Consider the following 24,222-nt stretch of genomic DNA (forward strand, 5'->3'; position numbering starts at 1 on the left):
GTATCTAGCTTCACTAAACCCTAGCATCCATGATGCTGGATAACTGGTCTCACTAAACTCTTTACTGGCTGGCCAGATGAAACCGACCAATCAGTTAACTAAACTCCAAGCATGGCTCAAGTACATAAAGACTTGGATGACCTGCAAATTTCTGCTACTAAACTCAGACAAAACTGAAGTTATCATGCTTGGCCCTAAACACCTTAGAAACACATTATCTAATGACATAGCTACTCTGGATGGCATTGCGTTGGCCTCCAGCACCACCGTAAGGAATCTGGGAGTTATCTTTGATCAGGATATGTCCTTTAACTCCCACATAAAACAAATTTCAAGGACTGCCTTTTTTCACCTACGTCACATTTCAAAAATAAGGGCATATCCTGCCTCAAAAAGATGCAAGAAAAACTAGTCCATACATTTGTTACTTCTAGGCTGGATTACTGCAATTCCTTATTATCAGGCTGCCCTAACAAGTCTCTAAAGACTCTCCAGCTGGTCCAGGATGCAGCTGCACATGTTCTGACAAAAACTAGAAAAAGAGATCATATTTCTCCCATTTTAGCTTCGTTGCACTGGCACGCTGTAAAATCCAGAATAGAATTTAAAATTCTTCCCCTCACCTTCATAGCTCTTAATGGTCAGGCTCCATCATATCTTAAAGAGCTCATAGTACCGTATTATCCCATTAGAACACTGCGCTCCCAGAATACAGGCTTACTTGTGGTTCCTAGAATCTCTACATAGAATGGGAGGTAGAGCCTTCAGCTATCAGGCTCCTCTCCATCTTCCAGTTTCGGTCTGGGAGGCAGATACCTTATCTATGCTTAAGAGTATGCTTAAAACTTTCCTTTTTGATAAAGCTGATAGTTAGGACCAGCCTGGGCTTGTGTTGGACCAGTCCCTAGTTATGCTGCTATAGACCTAGACTGCCGGGGATTTCCCGTGATGCACTGAGTTTCCCTCTCCTCCTACTCTCCATTTGTAGGAATTCATGTCCCATTAATGCATGTTACTAACTCGGCATCCTCTCTCTCCTGTAGTTTTGTGCTTTCTTGTCTCATGGGTATTTCTGTCTCCAGAGCTGTAGAATCTGGATCTGTGGTTGTGGGCTGCCTGCTGCCCCCGTGGTCCTGCTCGACACCCGCTGCTACTATCATTATTATTAGTCATATTATTTATTATTATTGTTGTTGTTGCTGTCCATCTCTTACTCTCTCAACCCAACTGATCAAGGCAGATGGACGCCCACCTAGAGCCTGGTTCTGCTCTTCCTATTGAAGGGGAGTTTTTCCTTGCCACTGTCGCCAAGTGCTTGCTCATGGGGGAATGTTGGGTCTCTGTAAATGAAAGAGTACGGTCTAAACCTTGTGATTTGGTGCTATATAAATAGTAAAAAAAATAATGATGTTGTTGAATTTCATAAGTAATTTGTAATTTGCCAATGCTTTGAGCACCGTAAAGGAAATGCCATTCATCTTTGCTATATTTTGTTAGAGACTGAAATCTCAGAAAACATGTGCATGTAAACCCAAAATTACCTCCATAGTTAGACAGAACTATGTGTATTATATATATAAATATATATATGTGTGTGTGTGTGTGTGTATTTGTATTTATCTTGTAATTTGGATAACCTGACCTTTTCACTACAAATTACTAGCAGCATTCCTGCTAGCATGTCTACTACTTTACATTCAAACTACTTTACATTCCTGAACATTTCTTCAGCATGCTGTTGTGTTTAAATGCAGTTTTCCTACCTTCAGACAGCCCCTGGATTCCATTCATGTCCTTACATTCTGAAAATGTATCAGTAATTGTAACTAACTCAAAAACCACAAGCATACCACAGTTTTAATATAAATCTGTAAAAATGAGAAGTTTAATGGTAAACATGAAAATGACAGAGTGATTGTATCATTTATAAAAGCAACAACACAAAAATACATGTATCTGTTTATGCAAAAAATTGTACCGTAGCTACCATGTACGTGAAACAGGTTTCCTCTGGGTATCAAATCATTTGTCAGTGCACTTGGAACGTCTTGATCTGAAGCTTCTCTTTCTAAAGATGTTAGAAAAGGAGGTGATCGTAACCCTGCTTCTTCAAACACAAACAAAGACAACAACAACAACAAATAAAAAAAACTGAGAAATAATAATAATCACAGCCTTTAAGAATGACATTTCAAACCACAATCTTGACATAAAATTGCACTTCAAAATACTGTTCGGGATGAATAAATATTTGTAGTACCTTTCTATATCCATTTTGGTAATACAGTACATTAACACAGCAATAGTATATTATAGCTGTCAAAGGGGTTAATAGGGAAAAGATGAACTGATTAAAACTTTTCTATTTTCATTCCAGCTGCTTTTGCATATAGTACAGAATTGCATAATAGCACATAAATAACTGAACACCGATGACATCAAACAAGAGGGTAAAAAAAGATTTACAAAACATACTGCATATCTAACATATTGTCTATATATTATTCATATAATTACATAATAGCGTCATTCAGAAGCGGTGCTCAAGTGCTCTTGCCTTTTGTCCACGGTCTCTAAACCAGAGTGTTTTCTCTCTGGTTTGTAGTCTTTTGCACTGTCCCTTCAGACTCTCCCTCCTATCAGAGTTGTGTCTGGGAGGAAGGAGCCTTTTTTTGGCCTTGGGTGGTCTCGGGGTAAACACACCTCTCTGTAACATGTGCATCTGTGCTCACCTCCGGAGGTCTCGTCTCTGCTCCGGGACTCAACGGCTTTCGGACGCCAAAGCATCCTTGGGCCTTCCTGTGTGTGTCTGAACGGCTACTCCTGGACATTTCCCCTGATGCACCGGGGTCCCGTGGGCTGGCTCGGCTGCTGGGCGACGTCTCTTTGAGAGTATCCTGTCGATGCAGCAGAGAAAACCTTCCTTTGGGAGCTTCACTTAGTCTCCAAGATGTCCCTGCCCCTGTGGTGTTAACTGTGGCTGCTGTGGGGCTGCACACCAGTGTGTACAGAGGGAGGGACGACCTGGGCTGAATCATGTGAATCCCCCCAATGGGTATTAGAAGGCTCGGGGCCCTGCTCGGCTGCTGGGAGTGAAGAGGGAGGTGACTCAGGACGTTGTGGGCTCCCCGAGGCCTAGTGGGATGTGGGGTGATGTGGGTGAGACCAACCTCATCCACAGACTACAACAAGACAAGATAAAATGAAACTTGAATAGTCCTGCTGGGATAAAGTAATAGGATACAGTAAAGACATAACAACTTTTAAAAGCCAAGCACTGGGAGGTGCTGTGAATGAGCAACCAGCAATGAAAGAGAAAAAAGTAAATGGGATCAAATATCAAGAATATGTGAAATGCTGATGTGTTAATCTTTTACCACATGTTTCTGTTAGGTCTCAGCTAGTGGTGGCCTTTGTTGTGCAACTGTGACATTGTGTAAACAGCTGCAGCTGACAGAGACGTAGGATTGGGTTGAACGTCACACAGGTCACGGACAGAGGTCCAGAGAGCTCATACATGACTTCTTTTAAAGCTAGAACTTTTACTAAACCACTGGCGACTCTGGTCACAAGTAGCAAATACAGGATAATGGTAAATTGTATTTCCTGTCATTTCCCATTCAGTCAATTACTACGGAGAGCATCCTAACATGTCCTGAAAATCTTGTTTGTTCTGACCTCCAGTGGTTTAACTTCTCACCTTGCTACAGTGATGTAGAAGTATATGGTAATCAGAGTTTAAACAGGTTTAAAACATTCAACCAGAGAGGGCAGTGAAACACTACTTTTCAGCCTGGTGTTAATTATTCTTTAAAGACATCATTATTAGGCAACCTGCATGAGAGAAAGTGGAATGGGACCACAAGCAGGAAACAACAAACATGCCTCCGGTTGAAGTATTGTGAATGAATCCAAATGTCTGGCCTTCCCCGCACTTGCAGACTTACTGAATTAATGGGAGCTTTCCCAGGAAGTCTGTGAGTGCAGAGGACTGTCAAAGAGAGTTTACTTACTGTAAACAGGTTTTGCTCATAAGATGAATCATACCTCATATTAATACGGATGTCACAACATAAAGAAAGGAATGATGATAAAAGCAGAAAAATTTGTTATGTTTTGTTAAGTTATGTACAATTCATAGGCTATAATCCAAAAGTATGATAATATATTTTTATTAGAATCTGCAGAGTCAGGAAAAGTTTGATGTTCATTCCACAAACACAAAAAGGGACCACCTCTTATGTGACGAATCTCAGTTCAGGATTTCATTTGAATGGTAATTGTGCGTCCAAGCGGAACAACGTGATATGTAGAGTTCCCCAAGGCTCAATCCTGGGTCCTCTTTTATTTAACATTTACATGCTTACATTAGGCCAAATTATACAAACCGATAACATCAACATTTGGATTCAGCCTGTGTTTTTACTTCTTTGTGTTAAAACCATTCAAATGTTTATCTGTGATATGCTCAAGTGCAGTTTAACAATGGCAAAAGAGAAGGGACAAAGTAGCAATATAGTTTGCTACGTTAGCTAACGCTAGACAACATAAGTTACAACATAAGTACTGTAAGACTGTATAAGGAAAGCTAAGTGTACTGAATTGAGCGAGCCTTGAGGGTGCATTTTATTGCTTATTAATTAACTTTTCATTTGTCAGAGGAAGAATGTGTTATTTCTCCTTTCAAAAGTAATATAGCCTCTCTAATGATAATACGTGATAATTCCAATATTCCTTGAATATTTTAAAGCATAAATGTATGAAAATATATATATATATATATATATATATATATATATATATATATATATATATATATATATATATATATATGTGTGTGTGTGTACACATATATATACACACGTGTGTGTGTGTGTATGTATGCACGTATGTATGTATGTATGTATGTATGTATGTATGTATATATATATATAATACCTATAATATAATACCTATCTTATATAAAAATATTTTTATAAGTATACTTAGATCCTTAGATTTGGTTATTAAAAGATTATGGCATTTTACAGTACTTTTAAACTACCTCAAACAATTTATTAGTCAAGCTCTAGTGTAAGTTGAATTATGAGAATGGTGTGCTGAAACACAATAAAATGAATTAAATTTGTGAAAATATGTGTGTTAAAGAAATATATATAAGAAAGGATATAAAGAAAGTCAAGTATGGAGGTTTTTTAATGTATGTATGATGCATATGTATGCATCAAATATTTTGGTGGATAAAAATTACTCAACTTATAAATATATACTCAGTTTACAGATGTAGCTAACATGTGAACAGAAATGTCTGTGTGCAGATGCGGAAAACAACCCCGTGGAGAATGTGAATCAGTGTCTTCTCCTATGAGACCTATATTGGTGTGAGGAGGAAGTGGTGAGGTTACACCATAACATAACGACGAGTTTGGAGTAGACATGTTTTTTATTTTATTGGAGCAAACTGAGATATTCACCCATGTTGTTTTCATCGTCGACATGTGGTTCCAATCTTTGGTATTTAACGATCGGCCTGGTTCTCATTTTATCAGCGGCTGCCCAGGGAAAACATGTTGTGTCTATTTGGGAACTCTCCCGCATTATTTTAAGGCTCGGAGCTGCAGGCTTGGTTTGACTGATATAAAACAAGAGAGTTGCCTTTCCTTCCTTTTCCAATAAATGTGCAACTTTAAAATAACCTCATATGTACCAGCCTATCTATATTTGTTCTAGATGTTGACTTACTGGGATTTGACTGAGCCACACAAGATTAGCTTTGTGAGCCAAAAGCTGATTTATTTAAAACTGTAGGCTAAACAAACAGAGATGGATCAAGTCACAGGTGAGTGAAGACTGTGGTTTGAACAAAGGCCACATTTTCACCAGCATTAATTATACCCATGACAAAAACACAGCACCATGACAGAGTTAGACTAAAATACATGCAGAAAACAATGACTGGGTTGCGTTATAAGTGGAAAACTAATCAAAATGCTGTAAACAGATGTTATGTCACTGTGTTTTTTTAAGTGACTTACCAGTCGTGCTGTAGATGGTCGGTCCCTTGGGTAAAGACAACGCTGAACAGAGGTGTCTGCCAGGGAGCCTGGAGGCCCCGAGGTCCCCGCTCCATGGGACTGGACTATTACAGGAGAAAGGCCTCTGACAGGGGAGGCTGGTCTCACCGGGGAGGTGGAGACATGACAACTGGATGGGGAGAGGGAGGAAGGGGGAGCAGGGGAGTGGCGAGGCCTGGGCGATGGGCTACGGGGTGGAGATGGCTCCCTCTGTGGAATCAGGGATGCAGTACTTGGAGAGGGAGAGCCTCCAGAGGATGCTGACGCGTCGAGGCGTCTGCGGGCGAACAGGGCCCTCCTGGTGCTGGCCGAGCTCTTCTTGGTAAAATCCTTGGGATTAAGTGTGAGGGATCGGCTGAGTTCAGGCTCCATCAGCTGGCCTCCTGGATGAGGTTTCTTGCTATCAGGGGAGGCAGTGTGAGAGCTTTCAGCAGCTGTGGAGCAGTTGTCTTCATCACAATCTTTGTCCTTAATGTTATCATCCTCATCTCCACCTTTTCCCAGATTGGAGTACTGATCATCTTTTTGTTCATCTGGGTGAACTGAATGATCTTCACAGACTCCTAGGACAGGACAAAAAATTCAAAACAGATTACTATTTTTTACTTTCCATCAGCCCTCTTTCTTACCGAAACACCATTCTAGAGTTACAATCAATTATTGGGGTAATAGTTGCCAATGTCACCTATTGTACATACAAGAGGTGTTTTGGAGGAAACTGTGCTGTTCAGATGCATTTCTAATATTCAGGTAAAAACTTTTAGCACCATTTTATTTTTAATGAAATTCCAATTCCATGGCCAAGTTGGCACTGGAAATAAAACTGTGCAGGTATTAGTGGCCTGTGTTGCAACAGATCATTAAAAAAATAAGTAGCAGAGATTTTTTTTTCCATTGGTATTACATGTATGAGCCTCACCCATGTTGCATATCTACTCCCACATATCTTACATCTCGTACGCCCGAGATCTTGATACGCCGATAACCAATGTTTACACTTCTCTTCAAAGAAATGTGAAATGTCAAACAACGTGACGAAGAACATAAGTCAATAGAATGAGAGACCTGGTTTAATCTTTTAATCAATCAATCAATACTTGAAGTGTTAATGAGAACGGGTGGGTAGGCCAGGTTACAGCACTGAGGGTAATTGTGAGCAGCCACCAATAAAAAGGACTGTTATTGGTCTTCCAACTAATGAATGAAATTAAGTCTTAATTTATCTCCTTTGTAGAAGGCATTACACATTAAGTGAAATTGTTCCTGGAAAATGCATACTTAACTAAAATCACAGAAGTCAGCCCTTTCTGTGGTAAAAAAAATACTTTTATCAAAAACAGAAAATGAGGTCTTTGGAGAAACATGAGAAGCCTCTGTGCTTCCAAGCCTCTCAGGCAGGCCAGTGTATGGGTTTGATTGACAGCTGATCTGGGAGGTACATTGAGACACAATGTAAACAAACTTGCACTGCTAATTGAAGCTTACAGGCCAAGGACAAAGCTTTTTCTTAGCAGTGGGACTTCAGAACAATGATATCAATTGGCTTTCAAACTGACCAATCAGGACATTTGCAAGTACGTTTTTAAACTTTTCAAGGTGCTACAGTTGACTAGCTAAACAGCTCTGTAGCCTGCAAATATTTTTCTACAACTGAGTGCAACACAAGTCAATGCTTATGGATGAGGTGATACTAGCCTAAAAGCTAATGTGGGTGCTAATGTAAATCAGTGCCAAAGAAGAGAGCAGAGGACATGTAAGTTACAAAGCAGATCTGTAGCAAAAACAATGGCAGCTTCAGTTGAATTTAAACATTCAGTGACCATGTTTTATTAATATTCTTAGCAATAAAAAAGAGAAATGGCAGAAAAAACTTTTTATTGGTACATTCAATCCAAAAATATTAGCAACCCCATATAAACAAATAAAAATAAACAACATAGCATACCTTCATCTGTGTCATCTGGGTAACAACAGGTTTCTTTTCCATGTGCCTTAGATCTCAGGTGTTCAGTGAGGCTCCCTATAAAAACAAGAGAAGATGAGCTCATACAAGCTGCACAGTGAACATAAATGTCACAAATTCCGAAACAAACTAAATAAAATTCATTGTCTTTCCTCACCTTTGGCTTTGAAAGCAGCATTACAGTGTTTGCAGTTGTATAATGAGGATTCTGTGATGCGATGGGTGCACTTTTCCAGCACACTAGTATTCTTGCAATGAAATCCACACTCCTTACACTGGCACTTCCCTCCAGCTCCATCATGCACGATGCCATACTTCTCATTAGGTCTGTAGGTATGAAAAAAACAAGAGTTTTCAGTTTTGTCCTCAGAGAGTTTCCCTGTCACTTGTCTATTGATGCTGCTCCTCTCAGAATAATAGTCACAATCAATAAGAGTGTAAGTGGAGCTGACAGACAGGCTGTGGGCCCTTTAGCACCTGTAAGCAGCTTTTTAGTGCCTGTATTTATCCAGCATAAGTACGCTATCTGTTTGGCCTTTACTGTACATTGAGCTCTCACTGTGGCAGCTGGGCCGGGGGTCCACGCCTCCGTGTATACTGAGGGTCCCTCAGCGAAGCACCCACTTCAGCTTCAACAGGGCGGCTTTCATAAGCCAAAACCAGAACCCCACCTCTGTGCCTTTTAACCAGGGTGTGATTTGCCGGGGGGGAATGGTGGGGTCCCCCCCCCCCCCCCCCCCCCCCCCTTCACCTCCCTCTGGTCTATATATCCCTGCCTCTGCTGAGTTATTTTTATCCTCAGTGGGGACAAAAATGTATCCCCCTCATAGTGATTTATGCTGCTTCACCATTAACCATATAAAATATCTAAAATAAAAACAGGCTATTAAAAAAAAATCGAAGTGTTCTCTGCAACCTGAGAACAGTCATTAGTGCAAACAACATTAAAATCAGAAATGGATTTTCACTGTAAGTGCTCGTGTGACAGTGCAGATGACACTGCGTCTGGGCTACATGATGATGCAGTAAATGGACCAGGGGTCGCCTCCTTCCTGGCATTTGCAGAGATGTGGGTCAAAACAACACGCTGTGGATGACCCTTCTACAGGAAAGCATAAAAAGAAGACAAAAGTTCATCATCAAAGCAGACTGTTTTCTTCATCTGACAAGTAGGCATGTACTGTAGCCTATTTATTTTTATGATGACAGCACATTGTGTTATTGCATGTTGTGATTATTTTCTATTCAATACTGAAGTTTGCTATGAAGAGGTGAATTAAAAAGTGACAAGAATGGCATTAAGCGTATTGGCACGTCTGGCCGAGTGGAGTTATCCACAGTACTGAAAGGCGTGTTGGGGGATTTAATTCTGGCATGTTAAGTTAGCATTTAACCTTTTGTTTTATTGTATATGATCACATCTCCTACATGTGCGGGTGAGGAAAGGACAAGACGTGAACTTCATCACATCGCTGAGAGTAAAAATATTGCAATACTTGATGAGCTACATTTTAAAAAATGAATGAAAACATTCCTGGACAAATGCAGCGGTCAAGGTCAAGTTTCGTAATTGTTTTATTAAATTCATTATTATTTTATAAATGTTACTGTAACAGCTGCAAGAAATAGCCTAATATGCTTCATAGTCTAGATAGGCCCACTTTAGTTCTGATTTATTTTCATGAATAAAAACATTTCATAAACATCCTCCCCTCTGATTTTTTTCACAAATCACACCCTGCTTATAACCCCATCACATCTCACACCACCACTGAGTCCAACCAAGGGGGAGCCTACGATGTGGCCCAAAGTACGGGGTTTGCTGCAACCAGCCAATAAAAACAGCACAGAGAGGGAGGGAACCCCTGGCCCAGACCAGCTGCTGCTCCAAATAAGCATGAAAAAACACAGAAAATGAAAACACATTCCTATGATAAACAATCCTTCTGATTATAATCTGCTGTTTTTTCTTCTATTTTCACTACAGGCTTCACGGCTGGATAAACTCAGCAGGTAGAACGGTGGCTTTTACAGTCTTGAAAAACTTTCAAGTTAATGAAAGAGAAACACTTTGCCGTCATGCCCGTGCACTGTACTCCTATATTATAAAGCAGGTACAGTATATACATAGTCTTTTCATGCAAGGACCATTTACACCCAAGATTAGAGTTTAAGTACCCTCGCCTTCTCCCCCATGCCAACAACAAAAAAATGTCAGCATCCGACTACCTTACTGCCTCACTTTAGTCTTTTTTGTCCCTCAGACAGACTGAACAGACGGAGAAGGAGAAAGCGAGCAGGCGTGAGGATGACTCACTCTTTTAGGAAGGCTGTGATGAGCGTCAACATGAGTCACAACAGGGATTTGTTCACAGACACACTCCCGAACCAAAAAGAGACACACAGATGGCACCTCTCTGCACTCCCCTGCATCGCATCGCTGCAGTGTTTATTTCTGATGGGTATCAAAAGTACTGAGCATGTCTGCTTTAACCTCGGCGCAAAATAATCTGAGGAGTGTGTTTGCTTTAATTAAGACAAATTCCTGACAGAAGTGTGTCCAAACAAATTCACACCTTACACGTTTGCTTACTGCATTTCACTGACTTTCAGTAAAACGTGAAAGACTGTTGTGTCACTAAAAGGAAAAAGAATCACATTTTTTAAAATAACAAACAGGTCAGGGTTAATACATGGCAATGTGTCCTGAAATACAAGGCTGGGACAAAACGAACATAAAGCAGAGTGGTATTTTCTCCACAGAGACCAATATTTTCTATATCGAGATACCTCAGGGTGTGTTATTGCAGTAATGCCATTGCTCACCAAAGGATAACAAGGTAGCATGTGTTCAATTCATAAACCATTTGTCAAAGTTGTTCATAGTTAGTTTTAACACATTGTGAGGTCCATGTCAGTGACAGTTAACATCTGGTAATACAGAATTAAGCACACGTTTGGTTTCTATGGTTACTCGCATTTGTATGTATCATTTGATATGCTGTATTGCACACTGATTTAGAACAGTGGTTAAACTGTAGGTTGGATCTTTGTTTTAGGTGTCCTCTTATACACCTGCTAGCCAATCAGAAATTAGTATTTTCTGTGACAATAACGTAAGAAAAAAGTTATTACACTGACAACACTTTCTGTAATTTTACAGTAAGAGTGTAAGTAATGGTGTTCATTGAATTACATTGAATTGAATTAATAATAGTGGGATCCGGGAGTTTGAGGTTACTACATAGAACCAGTAGCCTAAAAAGTCTAATAGCCTAATAAACTTCTGTTGAACCTCCCAGTGCTGTTGGGATGCATTCTAACCATTTTTATGCCTTTGATTATTTATAAAAAAGAAATTAAACTCACTGTATTAACCTACCTGGGCAATATTCAATTAATAATAAAAGGACATTACATGCCTGGCAAACTAATAATACATTACATTAAAATTAATTATAATGTAATTTATAAATATAAATTACACACACACACACACACATGTATATATATATATATATATATATATATATATATATATATACACATATACATACATACATACACATGTATACATATATATATATATATATATATATATATATATATATATATATATATATATATATATATATATATATATATATATATATATATATATGTATAGTAAAATACGTGTTCTCTCAGCATATTTTTAGACCCCAGCACTTTTCGTTTTATACATTTGTCGTTTTTGTGCCCAATTCCATTCCAAATGGCAGCCTCCCTTTAATGCTACAAGTACATGTACCTAGATTTTCTCTGTATTCCTTTGGTGTCAGTGTGAGAGACTGAAACATGCTGCCTCTACATGTGAATGGCTGTGATGGTTGGTATAAATGAATCTCTGCAGGGGCAGAGGAAGCTAGGTAGTTTCCTGGCTTCATCCCTTCAACAGACGGACTCTGTTGGTGCAGACAGCCTACCCTTGGCCTCTCCAACATGGTGGACAGACATCAGTTTCCACAACATACCACGGTATGTGACGTAATCCTCCAACACTGTAAGCAATGACTAACATTCAATTTAACACTGATGTTATCAGCTAATGTTCTTATGCATCTTACACAGTGCTGAGCTGTCATTAGTTCATACTGTACTCACTCTTTCTCAGAAATCCAAACTTCAGGAGGTTGTTTATTTCTGGAGCATGACTGGACTTCCTCCCCCTCCTTCCTCTTCTCTTCCTCGTTCTCTTTTCTGTTTGACCTGATGTCATCTGCTGACTGTTGTCCCTTCCTTGTTCCCTCATGGTCTCCGCAGTGCGACTGGCTGTTGTAGACCTACACTCGAAAGAGACATGGGCAAATTCACCAACTGCTCCAGCATGCCCAGGGAGACAAAAATTGGGAATTCTCATTGAACGTTGTGTATCATAGCATTTGTGAAAGCACATATATTTTTTCCCTCAGCGTGTCATCATTGCAAAGAGGCTTGCTATGCTAACTTACCAAGAACCCTAAATCAATCCTGTATATGTGCAACAGAATTCCTTGACTTTACTGGAGTTAAACACAGTGACAGTGTGGGCACCAACCATCTAGTTTCACATGTGACTCACACTCTTTAATGGCATGTCATCTACCCTCTCTCTGTCCTGTAAGTTCTACATTTTGATTGGTCTAATAAATGTGAAAATGCCAGACAATCTCTCATGGTGGTCAATTTTTACATACAGTGCTCTGTTATAGATTTATAGACAATTGTAATCAGTGGTTAGTGTTGTAATTACCTCAGTGGAGCCTGGTCTTGTGTCGTCCTCTTGCTCCATTGACTCTGTCGTCCTGACTGACATGGGAGATATGGTGTAGATGGAGGGACTGAGTCTCTGCTTACAGTGCAGCAGAGAGAGAGCTGTCTTGCTGGAGAGGCCAGGTGGGTTGGGGTCATAGCCGCTAGTGGACCACGATGAATACACTGAAGGCTTCTCCTCATCCAGAGTAGAGGGGTTTGGTTTAATGTAGTTCAAATAGCACCAGCTATTACAGGTGCTGGACAGGAGACTTGGGAATGAAGGTCCAACATGTGTGACCGGAGAACAAACACTGGGTTGACACGACTGATCCTCCCTTTTGACTTCCTGATTGCATGTATCCACTGATGACTTGTCTGCACAATTCACCTCCCTCTCCTCTGCTTCTTTTACTCGTTTCTGTTGCTGTTGTGATTCAGGAGGCAGCTCTATACTGTTTGAAGGGGAAAGCATGCGCTTGTTACTCCCTGAGCCTGATAACCTCAGGCCATCCTCAGACCACAATTGTAGGTCTGGACTTGTGTTCCTATGGTTTCTGTATTCAGCTGTTGGGATGCATATATTGTGTGAAACAGCATCAATCGCCTCCTGCGGCCTGGGTGAGGTGGACTGAGACAATGTGGTGTATATGGCACTTGCTGGGGTGAGGGTGTCTGTTTGGAGACGCACTGCTACTGCTGGAGATGTGACTGGCCTCAGTAATTCCAGACTGGAGGTGATGTGAGGGACAGAGTGTTGGATGTGGGAATGACTTACTCGAACCTCTGAATAATCATCATGTCGTAAGGGAATCTCTAGCTTCAGCCCTGTAGACATGGGGAGGTAGTGAGCTCTGGCTGCCCCTGAAGGTCCATGTGTAGGATAGGGCTGTGGTGCTTGAGGAGGGGGCTGCCCTGTATGGATGTTTGAGGCCTCCTCTTTTAGAGGATCTACAGGTGGGCCATGAGTGAGGGAGAGTTCAGTGCTCCCTGCTAACTGAATATTTTGACTGAGTTTCCACTGAGAGAAGATCTCTTTGCATTGTGATCTTACTGGATTACGCAAGACTGTGTCACCTGATGAAGGAGAAGCAGGGGACCGACTGCAGTATGCAGAAGTCGGGCTTGTTTGAGAAGATGTACTGGGGCTGATATGATCAGGACTACGGCTTGGAATAGCACACTGCTCCTCCTCCTCCTCATCTGGATCTCTGATAGCAGTGTGTCTCATAAGGAGACATTTTCTTCTCTCCCTCCAACCAACTGCAGAGCGCTCAGGGGACAGACAACTATAGTCAAAGGACTTACTCCGGGTCTCAGCCATTAGGACACTTGGTTGTGGGTCATGTGGTGCCTGCTCAGATGCTGAGCGCCTCATCTCTCTGTGCTGATGCACCCCAGGCACTGTCAACATGTGAGGAGCTCTTGATCTCCTCAGTGGTGTCGATATTGCTATTTCCATGTCTGGTCTATTTGATTCTTCAAAGGATGTGGAACGACTGGATGCATAAGATGCACTACTGTCCTGACTAGGGCTGCGGGGCAGGGATATAGAGTCAAAACTGGATTCCCCTGAGGACTGGGCCACCTCAGCTAGACGTAACCGCTTCTTCTTTGGAGGAAGCTTTTCAATAGGGAGTTGGGCCAGGGAGGGGCTTCTCTGTGGCCACTGAAATTCTTCAGGTTTCTCTGAATGTTTTGCTGTAGAGGACGGCTCTAATGAGGTCATAGTGCTCATGTTAGAGTCCTCTGTCACCAGTATTTCTGGAACCTGCACATTGTGTTGGCGGACCAGTTTTCGGGATGTTAGTTTTGTTGACTGTTGTTGGAGTTGTTTCTGAGGCACCAGTTGATATTCTTCATGAGGCGGAGAGTTTTTTGTTGCCTCAGTGCCTTGATTCTCATTGCACAAAGAATCTTGTTTTTCAAATGAACTAGTATGTTGAATTACTGAACAGGTTTGCAGTGTAGGTCTTCTGGGACCCTCGTAAGCTATAGTACTCTCATCTTTACATTGTCCTGACAAGAGGGCAGGAGAGGGCAAAGATGGAGAAGAGGGGTCATCAAATTCAAAACTCTCCTCTTTCCTTCTCTTGCGCATCGCTGAAGATCCCGCTCTGACTGCATGGTTAATTAGCTGTGAGCACTCCATTTGACTAATTACCACCTCACTTCTGGGATGATGTGGTAAGCAAAGGCTTTGCTTGTGTTTCTTATAGCCTATCCAATCTTTGCATCCGGTGCCACAGGCTTCACACTCATATGGCTGCGGTTGTCTTTGCTTGTGGTCAGGCACAGTGGTTACGCTGTCAGGATAAAATGAATGAGAATCCTCATGTTCCTCTTTTGTAAGTTCGGCACCAAGGGGAATTTCAATAGCTGGCTGCCGTCTTAACATCCCATAACGACGGGATGCACGCGAAGGCTGCTGTTCATCAAAGGACTGACTTAGGCGGAATTTACTAGGGCCACCACTGGAGGCGTCAAATGAACTGGCTGCAGATGGCATTGAGTGACTTCTCACCAGAGGGGCGGTGGATGTTTGCCCAGCTGGCTGCTCCACATTTAGAGATGGATGATGAAATTTTTCACATGGAACTCCCATGGTGATGGACCCACTGTTTTTATATCCCAGATCTCCAGCTTTAGGGCTATGAATAAGTGGTTCCTTCATAGATAAACTCTTTTGAGAATCTGAACTATTCTTTCTGGAGAGTGAGAATCTCCTTGGTTTTACACTGTCAATTTTACTGGTGTCCACCACTGCCTCATTAATGGTGATGAGTTTGGTGATATGGTCAATGACCTGCTTCTTGGGCACCGTGAATGGGATGCTTTTGTCCTCCTGATCAGAGGGTTGCTGGTTATGAGGACGAGACATTCTCTGTAGATGTCCGAGACGTCCATATTTGCCGAGTATGATCTCTGCATAGCTTTTGGCACTTGTGTTTGGGGGGCTGTCCTGTGACTGCTCGGTACTTTCAGAGCGAGAGAAATAACCGGATTCTGTACTGCCTTTACTCCCTAAAATTAGAGATGAGGACTTTTCATCAGAAGCATCTTGAGGAACATTTTTTCCTCTACTTAAACGCAGGGCTAGTCTCTTTTTTACTGCGTAAGAGTCATCATTTCCTCCAGTGCAATCTTTGGCCCTGTCTGTTTCATGACTCTTGATTGAGGCTACACTGCCTTGTTTTTCTGTATTGGAAGATGCTGATGATAACTGTCTTGTTTCATCCTCTGACTCAGTGACTTGCTCCTCTAAAGATCTCGGCTCCCCAAGTGCCAGACCAGCCTTCACCCTGTGGGTGTGCGATTTGCGGTGTTTGTAGAGGTTACTCTTGGTCTTAAAAGAGAAGCCACATGGGGCGCAGGGGTAGGGTCTCTCACCTGTGTGGGAGCGAATATGTTTCTGTAGGACACTAGGCTTTGCACATGCACGGCCACAGTACGTACAGACATATTTGCCTGGTCTCTGAGGCTTACGCTCACGTTTCTGTTTTGGAGTACCCTCCTGGGTTTCAGGTGTAGACTGTGTGGGGCCACCTGCTGACAAAGGTGGGACTCCTGGTGACAAACTAGAAACTGTGGTTGATTTTGCTGTTGTTGTTGTCTCATGTTTGTGTTCCAGCGCCGTATCTGAGTCAATGCTCTGCCGCTGGTGCCTGAGACGTTTACGTTCAGGATGCTGTCTTCTAGACTGTTTGGGCTGCTGTGGTGTGCCATGGGGCTTTGGGGAGCCAGTTTGCTGTTGCTGACGCTGCTGGGAGGGAGACTTAGGCTGGGGGCCTTGTTGAGGAGACGCTGGTTGACAATGTTCTTGATCTCCGGACTGCTCCCCAGTCGTCAGGCAACTATGCAAGGCCTCCATAAAATGGAAGGACAGCCTCAGGTAGACACGTGGGATGCGTCTGCCTGTGCCAGGCTACAGAGTTCAAGCCAAATCATTAACTGGGTAATGGGTTCAATGTGAGTGAATTCTATCAAATTGTATCCACTTAGGTTTACTGTCAGGCTTCATAATTTTACTTGTTTTACCTAAATTTTATTGCTTGACAGCAGGACATTGCCATCAATTGTAAAACGGCGGCATCAAAAAATGAAGCTGTGATATGTTGTGTGCTGTAGAGGATGTCCTCCGCCATGCTGACCTAAAGTATCCCATCCTGAAGCACTCAGCCAGTCTTGCTGCCACACACTCTGATGCTCAGTAGACTCAGCTGAATATATGATTCTTCTGTCTTCTCAACATGAAGATCTGTGAAGACAAACAACTCATTATATAGAATAGTGCCTACAATTCAACTGTGAGACACAGATAGCCCTCTGACCCTGCGCTCGCCAAATATGGATATTTATGTTTCGTGTGTTACATAATCACTGTATGTGTCAACATCCAGCTTACACTTTCCCCCGGCTGCTGAATACTTTTAAATTAGAATGCTTTATGTAACATTTTTTTGTCTAAAAATACATCAGCATGGGGCAAGTAAAAAATGATGATCCTGCTAACATTCCATAAGAGAGGCAATATGTCCAATGACTGTGACAGGAATATTCCAACAACAGCATAATTTGAAACTGTCAAGTTCTTCAATGATTTCTAATCAACCGTGCATTACTTATTTCAAAACTGTGTACCACAATGTCTTCCTTGTCAGACAGCACCACTTACATATCTCACCCACTCTCATAAAAATGAGCCAAATTTTCTTGTTGCTGAGACAGAGCAAAAAATGATGCTCCATGAAGAGTTTGTCATTTTCAGATAGAAATACCATCCAATCCTCTCGGTTGAGGAGGGATTTACATCAATCAACAGGAAATAAAAATGACATCAGTGATATTATAATTTCCTCCTTACTCTTTAAAATCTGTTGTAATAATCTGTTGAAATTGCTTTGCTTGAGGTTTCCTTTGCATAATTGATTACAGTGGGATTAACTAATGGGCTTTGGCATGTGAACCTGGTGGGCAGAGTGTCTGAACATGCTCTAATTGACGCTGCATATTTGACATGTTGTGTTGTCTGATATCAGACCTCATTTCCTTCACAATGATGATCATCAGACAGTACTTGTACAGATCTGATTAACTGTGATTTTAGATACTTAAAAAGCCCCAGCCAAATGAAGGCAAGGGATGGCTGTTAGCTGTTAGTGCATACACAAGGTGACTCAGTGGAGATACTGAAGAAAACTGAATGTTTTTTGTGCCAGCATACTGAAACAGTAAACAAGGCATCCCACGCACTGACCAGCTGGTTTCTACACCCACATTCTGGTGGAAGACGGCAAAGCTGCTGGACAATATCCAAATTACAGATAACAGGTTGATAACCATCTTTGATATAACTTGTGGGAACAGTATGCATGCCAATATCGAATGACTATGAATCCAACATTTCTTTCTTTTATAACAGAAAACAGGCATAATTTACAGGCATATCATTTTTGTAGTCTGCAGACCATTCAGATGTTACAGGCCTAAATGTCTTGCAGTGAGACCAGTAAGTGCTAGGCCTAAATGTAGGTCAGACAGGTAGTAAAATCTGGACAAAGAGATTTGGAAGGAAAGTCAGACTCTGTCATCTTACTGAAAATAACGCCTTAGAGCTCAGACTGTGAAACGTTCAGAGGAGCCACATACTCTGCATGAGGGTGACAATGACTGGGGTCAAATAAATTCAGACTGAACACTTACTGTAAGTACTAAATCATATCATTAAAACCATGCATCTGTTCATTTACACTCGCATGTGTCACACTTTCCAGTGCTAACTAAAGATTGTTCATTTGCACCTCTCATAGTGCAAATGAACCTATCAGGCAGTTTTTTTTTTTTTCTTCAATCCTTCTCTCCACATGGATCCTGTTTTCCCCCTGTCCTTGGCTCTCAGCCTCTGTGATTCTCTCTGGGTGAAGCGTTGCGAGGCTCTGCTAGAAAACACACGTCTAGGTGTAATGTTCTCAGCAGTAAAGTCGGACAGCTGTTTGCTTGTGCAAATAAATACACATTTGGTAATTGCGCACACGTTTGCTTCTATAGCAACAATGCATTAAAAATCAATACATCTCCCCTCAACCGCTGACTTAAATAGCTTTCAAAAAACACTGGCAGCAGACATTTTGACACATGTAAGTCATTTTCTGCTGTTTGTCTAAAGGTTACAGTGTGAACATATACAGTGTGGGCATACTGTTACAATCTGCAGCGTGCGCTCAAAATCTGCAGGTACTAAAACACACACACACACACACACACACACACACAAAAACACCTCAAGTTAAATAAAAAAAACAACTCTCTTTTATAAATCTGTGAAATACTGTGTACATTCACACACACACACACACACACACACACACACACACACACACACACACAGATAAAAAGAATATTGTATAAATGGCTTTTTAAAAATCTTGTCAATTTCCTCTTCTCACACTAATGGGCACCCAGCGGTGGTTCCTATGGTAACGGCCCTAAACCATGTGGTAGCAGATGGAAGGAGAGCTGGAGGGCTAAATTTATCTTCCAGCATCCTCAGCGACTACAGAGAGAGGGAGAGAGCGAGGCGGCGAAGGTGCCTCCCTCCTAGAAGCTACAGCTTTTTGGAAAGAGAACGGTGGTACACATCTCAAAAGAAAATCAATACTTTGGGAGTCTTGAATTCGTACTACACCGATACTCCTCCAGTCTTTCAGGGGGGAATTCGAGAGGAAAAGGCAAACGTGGGGACGACAAAGAACACTGGACCGGTCTCCGTGAAAAACCAGTCAACAATTAAACCACATGAACAATTTTAAAACCATTTTTTGTTGTGTTTTTCCTATTAGGCATCACCAAAAAAGGCAAATATAAAATATCATAAATATAAATGTACAAATATGTATATTGCCTTGCATACAATACACTTAATAAGGCTCCATGAAGCAGTGGCATACAAAGCATCTGATTTTTGAGGCACAAAGTACAAACTTCATTGACAATTCTATGATGAAACTCAATGAAAACAGCATGCTAATTTGTATTTCACCTTCATCCTAAATCATCATCTTGCAGACTCAGCTGACCTAAGCGACACCGTGAATGCCCTCATCTGTTGTTGTGTTTCCAACCACGATGTCAGCTGAGCATTAGCAATGCCGTTGAGTCAGAAAGCGCAGCTTCATCAGCAGCCTGATAGCGGCGCTCTCCAGGGACAGAGGAGAGCCCTCTGGGAGTGAGTGCATTCATAGCTATTCCTCTGTGTGCATGGAATGTGTGTGTGTGTGTGTGTGTGTGTGTGTGTATGTGTGTATATGTGTGTGTGTGGGCACGCTCGCACCTCGGGAACGCTCCCCAGTCCACAGGAGGACATGCCAAGCATAGGAGGTTGAATGCACGACACAGGGAGCTCATTCACTCCCAGTCTGAGCTGTGAGCTTTAATACATACACAGCCCACGAACCACTCACTATATGCACTCTCCCTCTCCTTCATTCACACACACACACACACACACACACACACAAGCGCAAACAGCCTCGCTGCAGAAGCTGCGCTGTCTGCATATGTTTAAAAACGGCAAAAAATATTCAGCTTGTTTCAAATGTCTCTGAACATGTTGCACAGAACAGAATTCCACAAATGATTCTTGGCTGCTCATTGATGTAACAGCCTTTTGTAATAACAAAGACCTGAATGGAGAAAATCCTCCAGTCCTCACATCACATCACTCACATTACATCACAGACATCAAAATCACTGAAGATGACAAAGGATATCAATGGCTTTTTTTTTTTTCTTTTTTTTTTTTTTTTTACCTGGTAGCAGGTGGTGTTGTCCTCCGATTGTGAATGACTGGAAATGGGGAGAGCAGAGAGAGGCAGAGAGAGGTGAAGGGAAAGAGAGAGAGAGAAAGGATGAATGAGAGTGACGGTGAAGAGAGAGGGGTAATCGAGTCTCCGCTCTACGTGCACTGGGCTGACAAACAGGTAGCTGAGTATATTATGCGTATGAATGAGGAGGAGGGGACACTCTCTCCCTGTCTATCTCCACCTCTTTCATACCCCCCTTAGTGTCTCTCTTTCAGGTCAAAGTGAAGTAGCAGCTCCTTATTTGGAAGTTGACGTAAGCTTGTGTTTCTTTTGGCAGCGTTCTCAGGCTGCACAGCTGGCAAAGCGGTGAGAGGTAGAGGGGCAGGGTGAGTGGTCGGTGTTTTAATTTGACTGGGAAAGGGGGCGGAGGGGAGGTTACTTCATATTTTTAAAACACAGTTTCCCCATTCACTTCACATTTTCCAGCATAGGTGGAGAGCTAGTGCTGTTGCATTCTGAGAAAAACCCTGGAAAATTTGAAAACAAGGACCCACGTGGAAAAAAAAAAAAAAAAAGAGAGAGAAAGAAGCAAAGGGATCCGGTTTTTAAGAGCAGCTCTGGAGAATGTCATGACTGTGTAACGTTCATGCTCCTGCCAGGGGTCAAGCTGAAATGAGTCCAGGCAACTCTGACATCACTCTAAGCTCTCATATGCCTTGGGTTTTTCCCTCCTATGCCAAGTGACTTTTTCAGCAGGCTGAAAGCTTGCAGACATGTGAAGCATTGAGGGAATACCAGCCGGTGGGATGAAGGCAGGCGGTCAGCCGCTCATCTGGCTGGGCGTGAAAAGGGGAAGCTGAGAGGGAAATGGAAGCGAGCCCAGGGTGTCCATCCTGCACCAGGCAACAGAGAGTCCTTGTGAGTGGGGCTCCAAATTTGAAAATGGTGTATGAAGGCCAGTTCTCATACAAGAATGTCTGGATTAAAGATTCTGATTGGCAATTTTATCCTTTTCAATAAAACATTATGAAACAACACTTAGACCATTGCCTGAGCTTAAAAGTCACCACTGCAGCAGCTCCTTTTATAGCCACTTTGCTATCATCATTTTGGATAATATGTCAATCTACAATACCACCTTCATTTTTCCAATTGTACCAAATACTGGAAATAAGAAAAAGCCATTCTTATGTGTACAATTGTTTTCAGCTATTCCTATAATACCCAGTGTTCATCCAATCCAATGCTAATGTTGATTCACACCATATTGAAAGAGCAGGAAGAACGGGAAAACAACTTGAGTGAGTTGGCGAGTTATTCCAAGATGGTTACTCACATTGCTAGCCTTGTAGTCATGCAAGATAAAAATAACTCAAAAAAAAGAGCTTTAAAATAGCTATTTTTATAATGCTACATACATAACAAGTGAAGGCAGATATGAATAAATTGGAGCTATCAGAAATTCCTGATATCTCTGACTTGGAATTAAAACTCGGGAGACTGACATGAACCTTTTCCCCGATGTTCCCCAATAAGACATGAGGGCAGCATACACTATTCACTTCACACTCACAGCCAATACAACTAGCTGTGGCTAACATTCTAGCATGCTAATATTTGTGTCAGAGCAGTAAGTCAGGGCTGCCAGCTCTCATGGATTGAGCGTGAGACTTGGTACAGATCTCATGATCTCACACCACACATGCCTTTTCTCACTCTAACTTTCCATCTTTGCTTCCTCTGATGTAAAATTTGTGATTTTTAAGCGAGAGAACAGCAGTTTTTTTTTTTTTTTTCCAAGTTCAGATGGGCTGAGGCATAGAGTGTAACAAGGTTAAGGCAGCACTTTTCACAGATTCTCAAAGAACGCACTAATCATCATCTGTTTGAACGGAAAGTGTGCAACAACAAATCATTGTTTCACTGTGCGGCTCACTACGTCTATGTTGCAGTCATACTAACGTTGTCAACGATGGTAAGCACCTTCACTGAAAACCTCTTATCTCTATGGGATGAACATGGACCTGTTTATGAAATGCCATGCAAATGTAGCCAACAATATGCTTGAATGTGTTGTCTTTTTTTGTGTGTGTGGGTGGTGGGGGTGGTTCAGGGCTTTCAACTACTGACCTCACGGATTTCAGTCATGTTATCTTGACAGGTGCGCAATGGTCATTTGTCTATTTATGAATTCACCAGGTGTTTCTCAGGAACTGTTGGTGTAAAGTTGTAGAGCTGGCCTACATAGAGCAAGGTTAGTAAAGTTATTGCAGCTTTTATTTACATCATCTGGTGAGGAGCATAAATCTTTCTTATTCTATGTTTTGAAGAAAAATATGTGTGATATCTGGAGTGTATATCAAAAATGCTACCCAACAAACACAAATTAGCAAAAAGAAAAAGTCCTATAAAAAAGGTATTGGTTCATAAGGCCAGAGAGAGGTCGAGTGGGTCAATTTACCACGAGTAATGCTCATTTTATAATGAACAAAAATAAGTACTACTAAAATACTCCCCCCCCCCCAACTCCCTCAACCTCACGGGAACAAATTTCACTCCAAGCTGAAGTCAAAAGTTGGCAGCCCTGAGTAAGTGCTCCCAGCCTGTGTGACATGCAAACACAACAACCGTACAGTCCATTTTTTGTGCTTGAAAGAAACTAACAAACAAACAAAAAAGCCATCATATTGACTAATTAAGCTAATTAGCTACAGTTAGCTGCTAATGTTAATGCTAATTACACTTTTACAGTGCTGACCATGTAGAAGACTGTCTTTTCTTGCAGGACAAATATCCAAAACAATATAAATTACAACACAGGACAAGTTAACAAGGGCTACTTTGGTGTTGCAGGGCCAGCAGAAACAGTAATGTCCCTATATTACCTCTTCTAGCGTTAGCAGCTAATGTCATACTGACTACTTTTAGCAACTACAGCAGTAATGGTATTTAACAACAGGACAGTGTTGGGTTTTTTAGGCTTGCTAGCTTTGTCACTACAACTCTTCCCAAAACGGGAAGTAAAATCGTCTGACACTGGATTCATCTTTCTATATTCAAATTTTACATTAAAATAAAACAGAACATCTTTACTAGCTGTAACCAGGAAGGAAACCCCATCATATCAGAGGTTGGGTTTGGTATTGAGAAGTGATTTGAACTGGTTCTCAATATATCAAACTGACAAAGAACATGTTTCTTTGAATCTGTTTATTGAATCCTGAAAACCACTCGCCATTTATGAGAAATGAATGTTTATTGAGGCTTAATCTACTGAAAATAAAGACGGGTTTTGCTTTCAACATATTTGGTTTGTTGTCATATTATTTGATTATGACATGCAGACTAATATTGGCTCAGTGAATTGGTCTACTTGTCAGCCTCTGTGGAGGTGACAGAGCTTGCAGTGTTGAGCTCTTTCACAGGGGAGGTTTGCCTCTGTGCAGCTGGGGCTTGTCTGGACGGCCTTGTCACAGTGTGAACATCATGCTACCAAACACATTTCCTCTACAGGAATATTTCTTTTTGTTAGGAATGTAGGACGGGAACGGGATGGAAACAAAAAGATAAGGTCTCACAATATTGTCCTCTTTTCACTAAACCGAACACTCTG

At 41.6% G+C, this 24,222-nt stretch overlaps 1 protein-coding gene across 3 annotated transcripts in view; it reads right to left on the reverse strand.

The window, feature by feature from the left end:
* Positions 1 to 2,233: 2,233 nt before the first annotated feature.
* The window catches only part of hivep3a (HIVEP zinc finger 3a), a 36,632-nt gene continuing 14,643 nt past the window's right edge, over positions 2,234 to 24,222 (reverse strand). For 2 of the 3 annotated variants that reach the window (XM_042435156.1, XM_042435155.1), the window contains exons 2-8: positions 20,616 to 20,652; positions 12,809 to 17,065; positions 12,181 to 12,359; positions 8,195 to 8,364; positions 8,020 to 8,094; positions 6,036 to 6,637; positions 2,234 to 3,182 (exon numbers count right to left, since the gene is read on the reverse strand). In XM_042435156.1, the coding sequence (XP_042291090.1) occupies positions 2,640 to 3,182; positions 6,036 to 6,637; positions 8,020 to 8,094; positions 8,195 to 8,364; positions 12,181 to 12,359; positions 12,809 to 16,678 (5,439 nt within the window). In that variant the 5' untranslated portion in view covers positions 16,679 to 17,065; positions 20,616 to 20,652 and the 3' untranslated portion in view covers positions 2,234 to 2,639. The remainder of the gene's footprint in view (positions 3,183 to 6,035; positions 6,638 to 8,019; positions 8,095 to 8,194; positions 8,365 to 12,180; positions 12,360 to 12,808; positions 17,066 to 20,615; positions 20,653 to 24,222) is intronic. The other variant, XM_042435154.1, reaches the window with a different exon arrangement.

The sequence above is a fragment of the Thunnus maccoyii genome, chromosome 15 (assembly GCF_910596095.1).
Source record: "Thunnus maccoyii chromosome 15, fThuMac1.1, whole genome shotgun sequence".
Lineage (NCBI taxonomy): Eukaryota > Metazoa > Chordata > Actinopteri > Scombriformes > Scombridae > Thunnus > Thunnus maccoyii.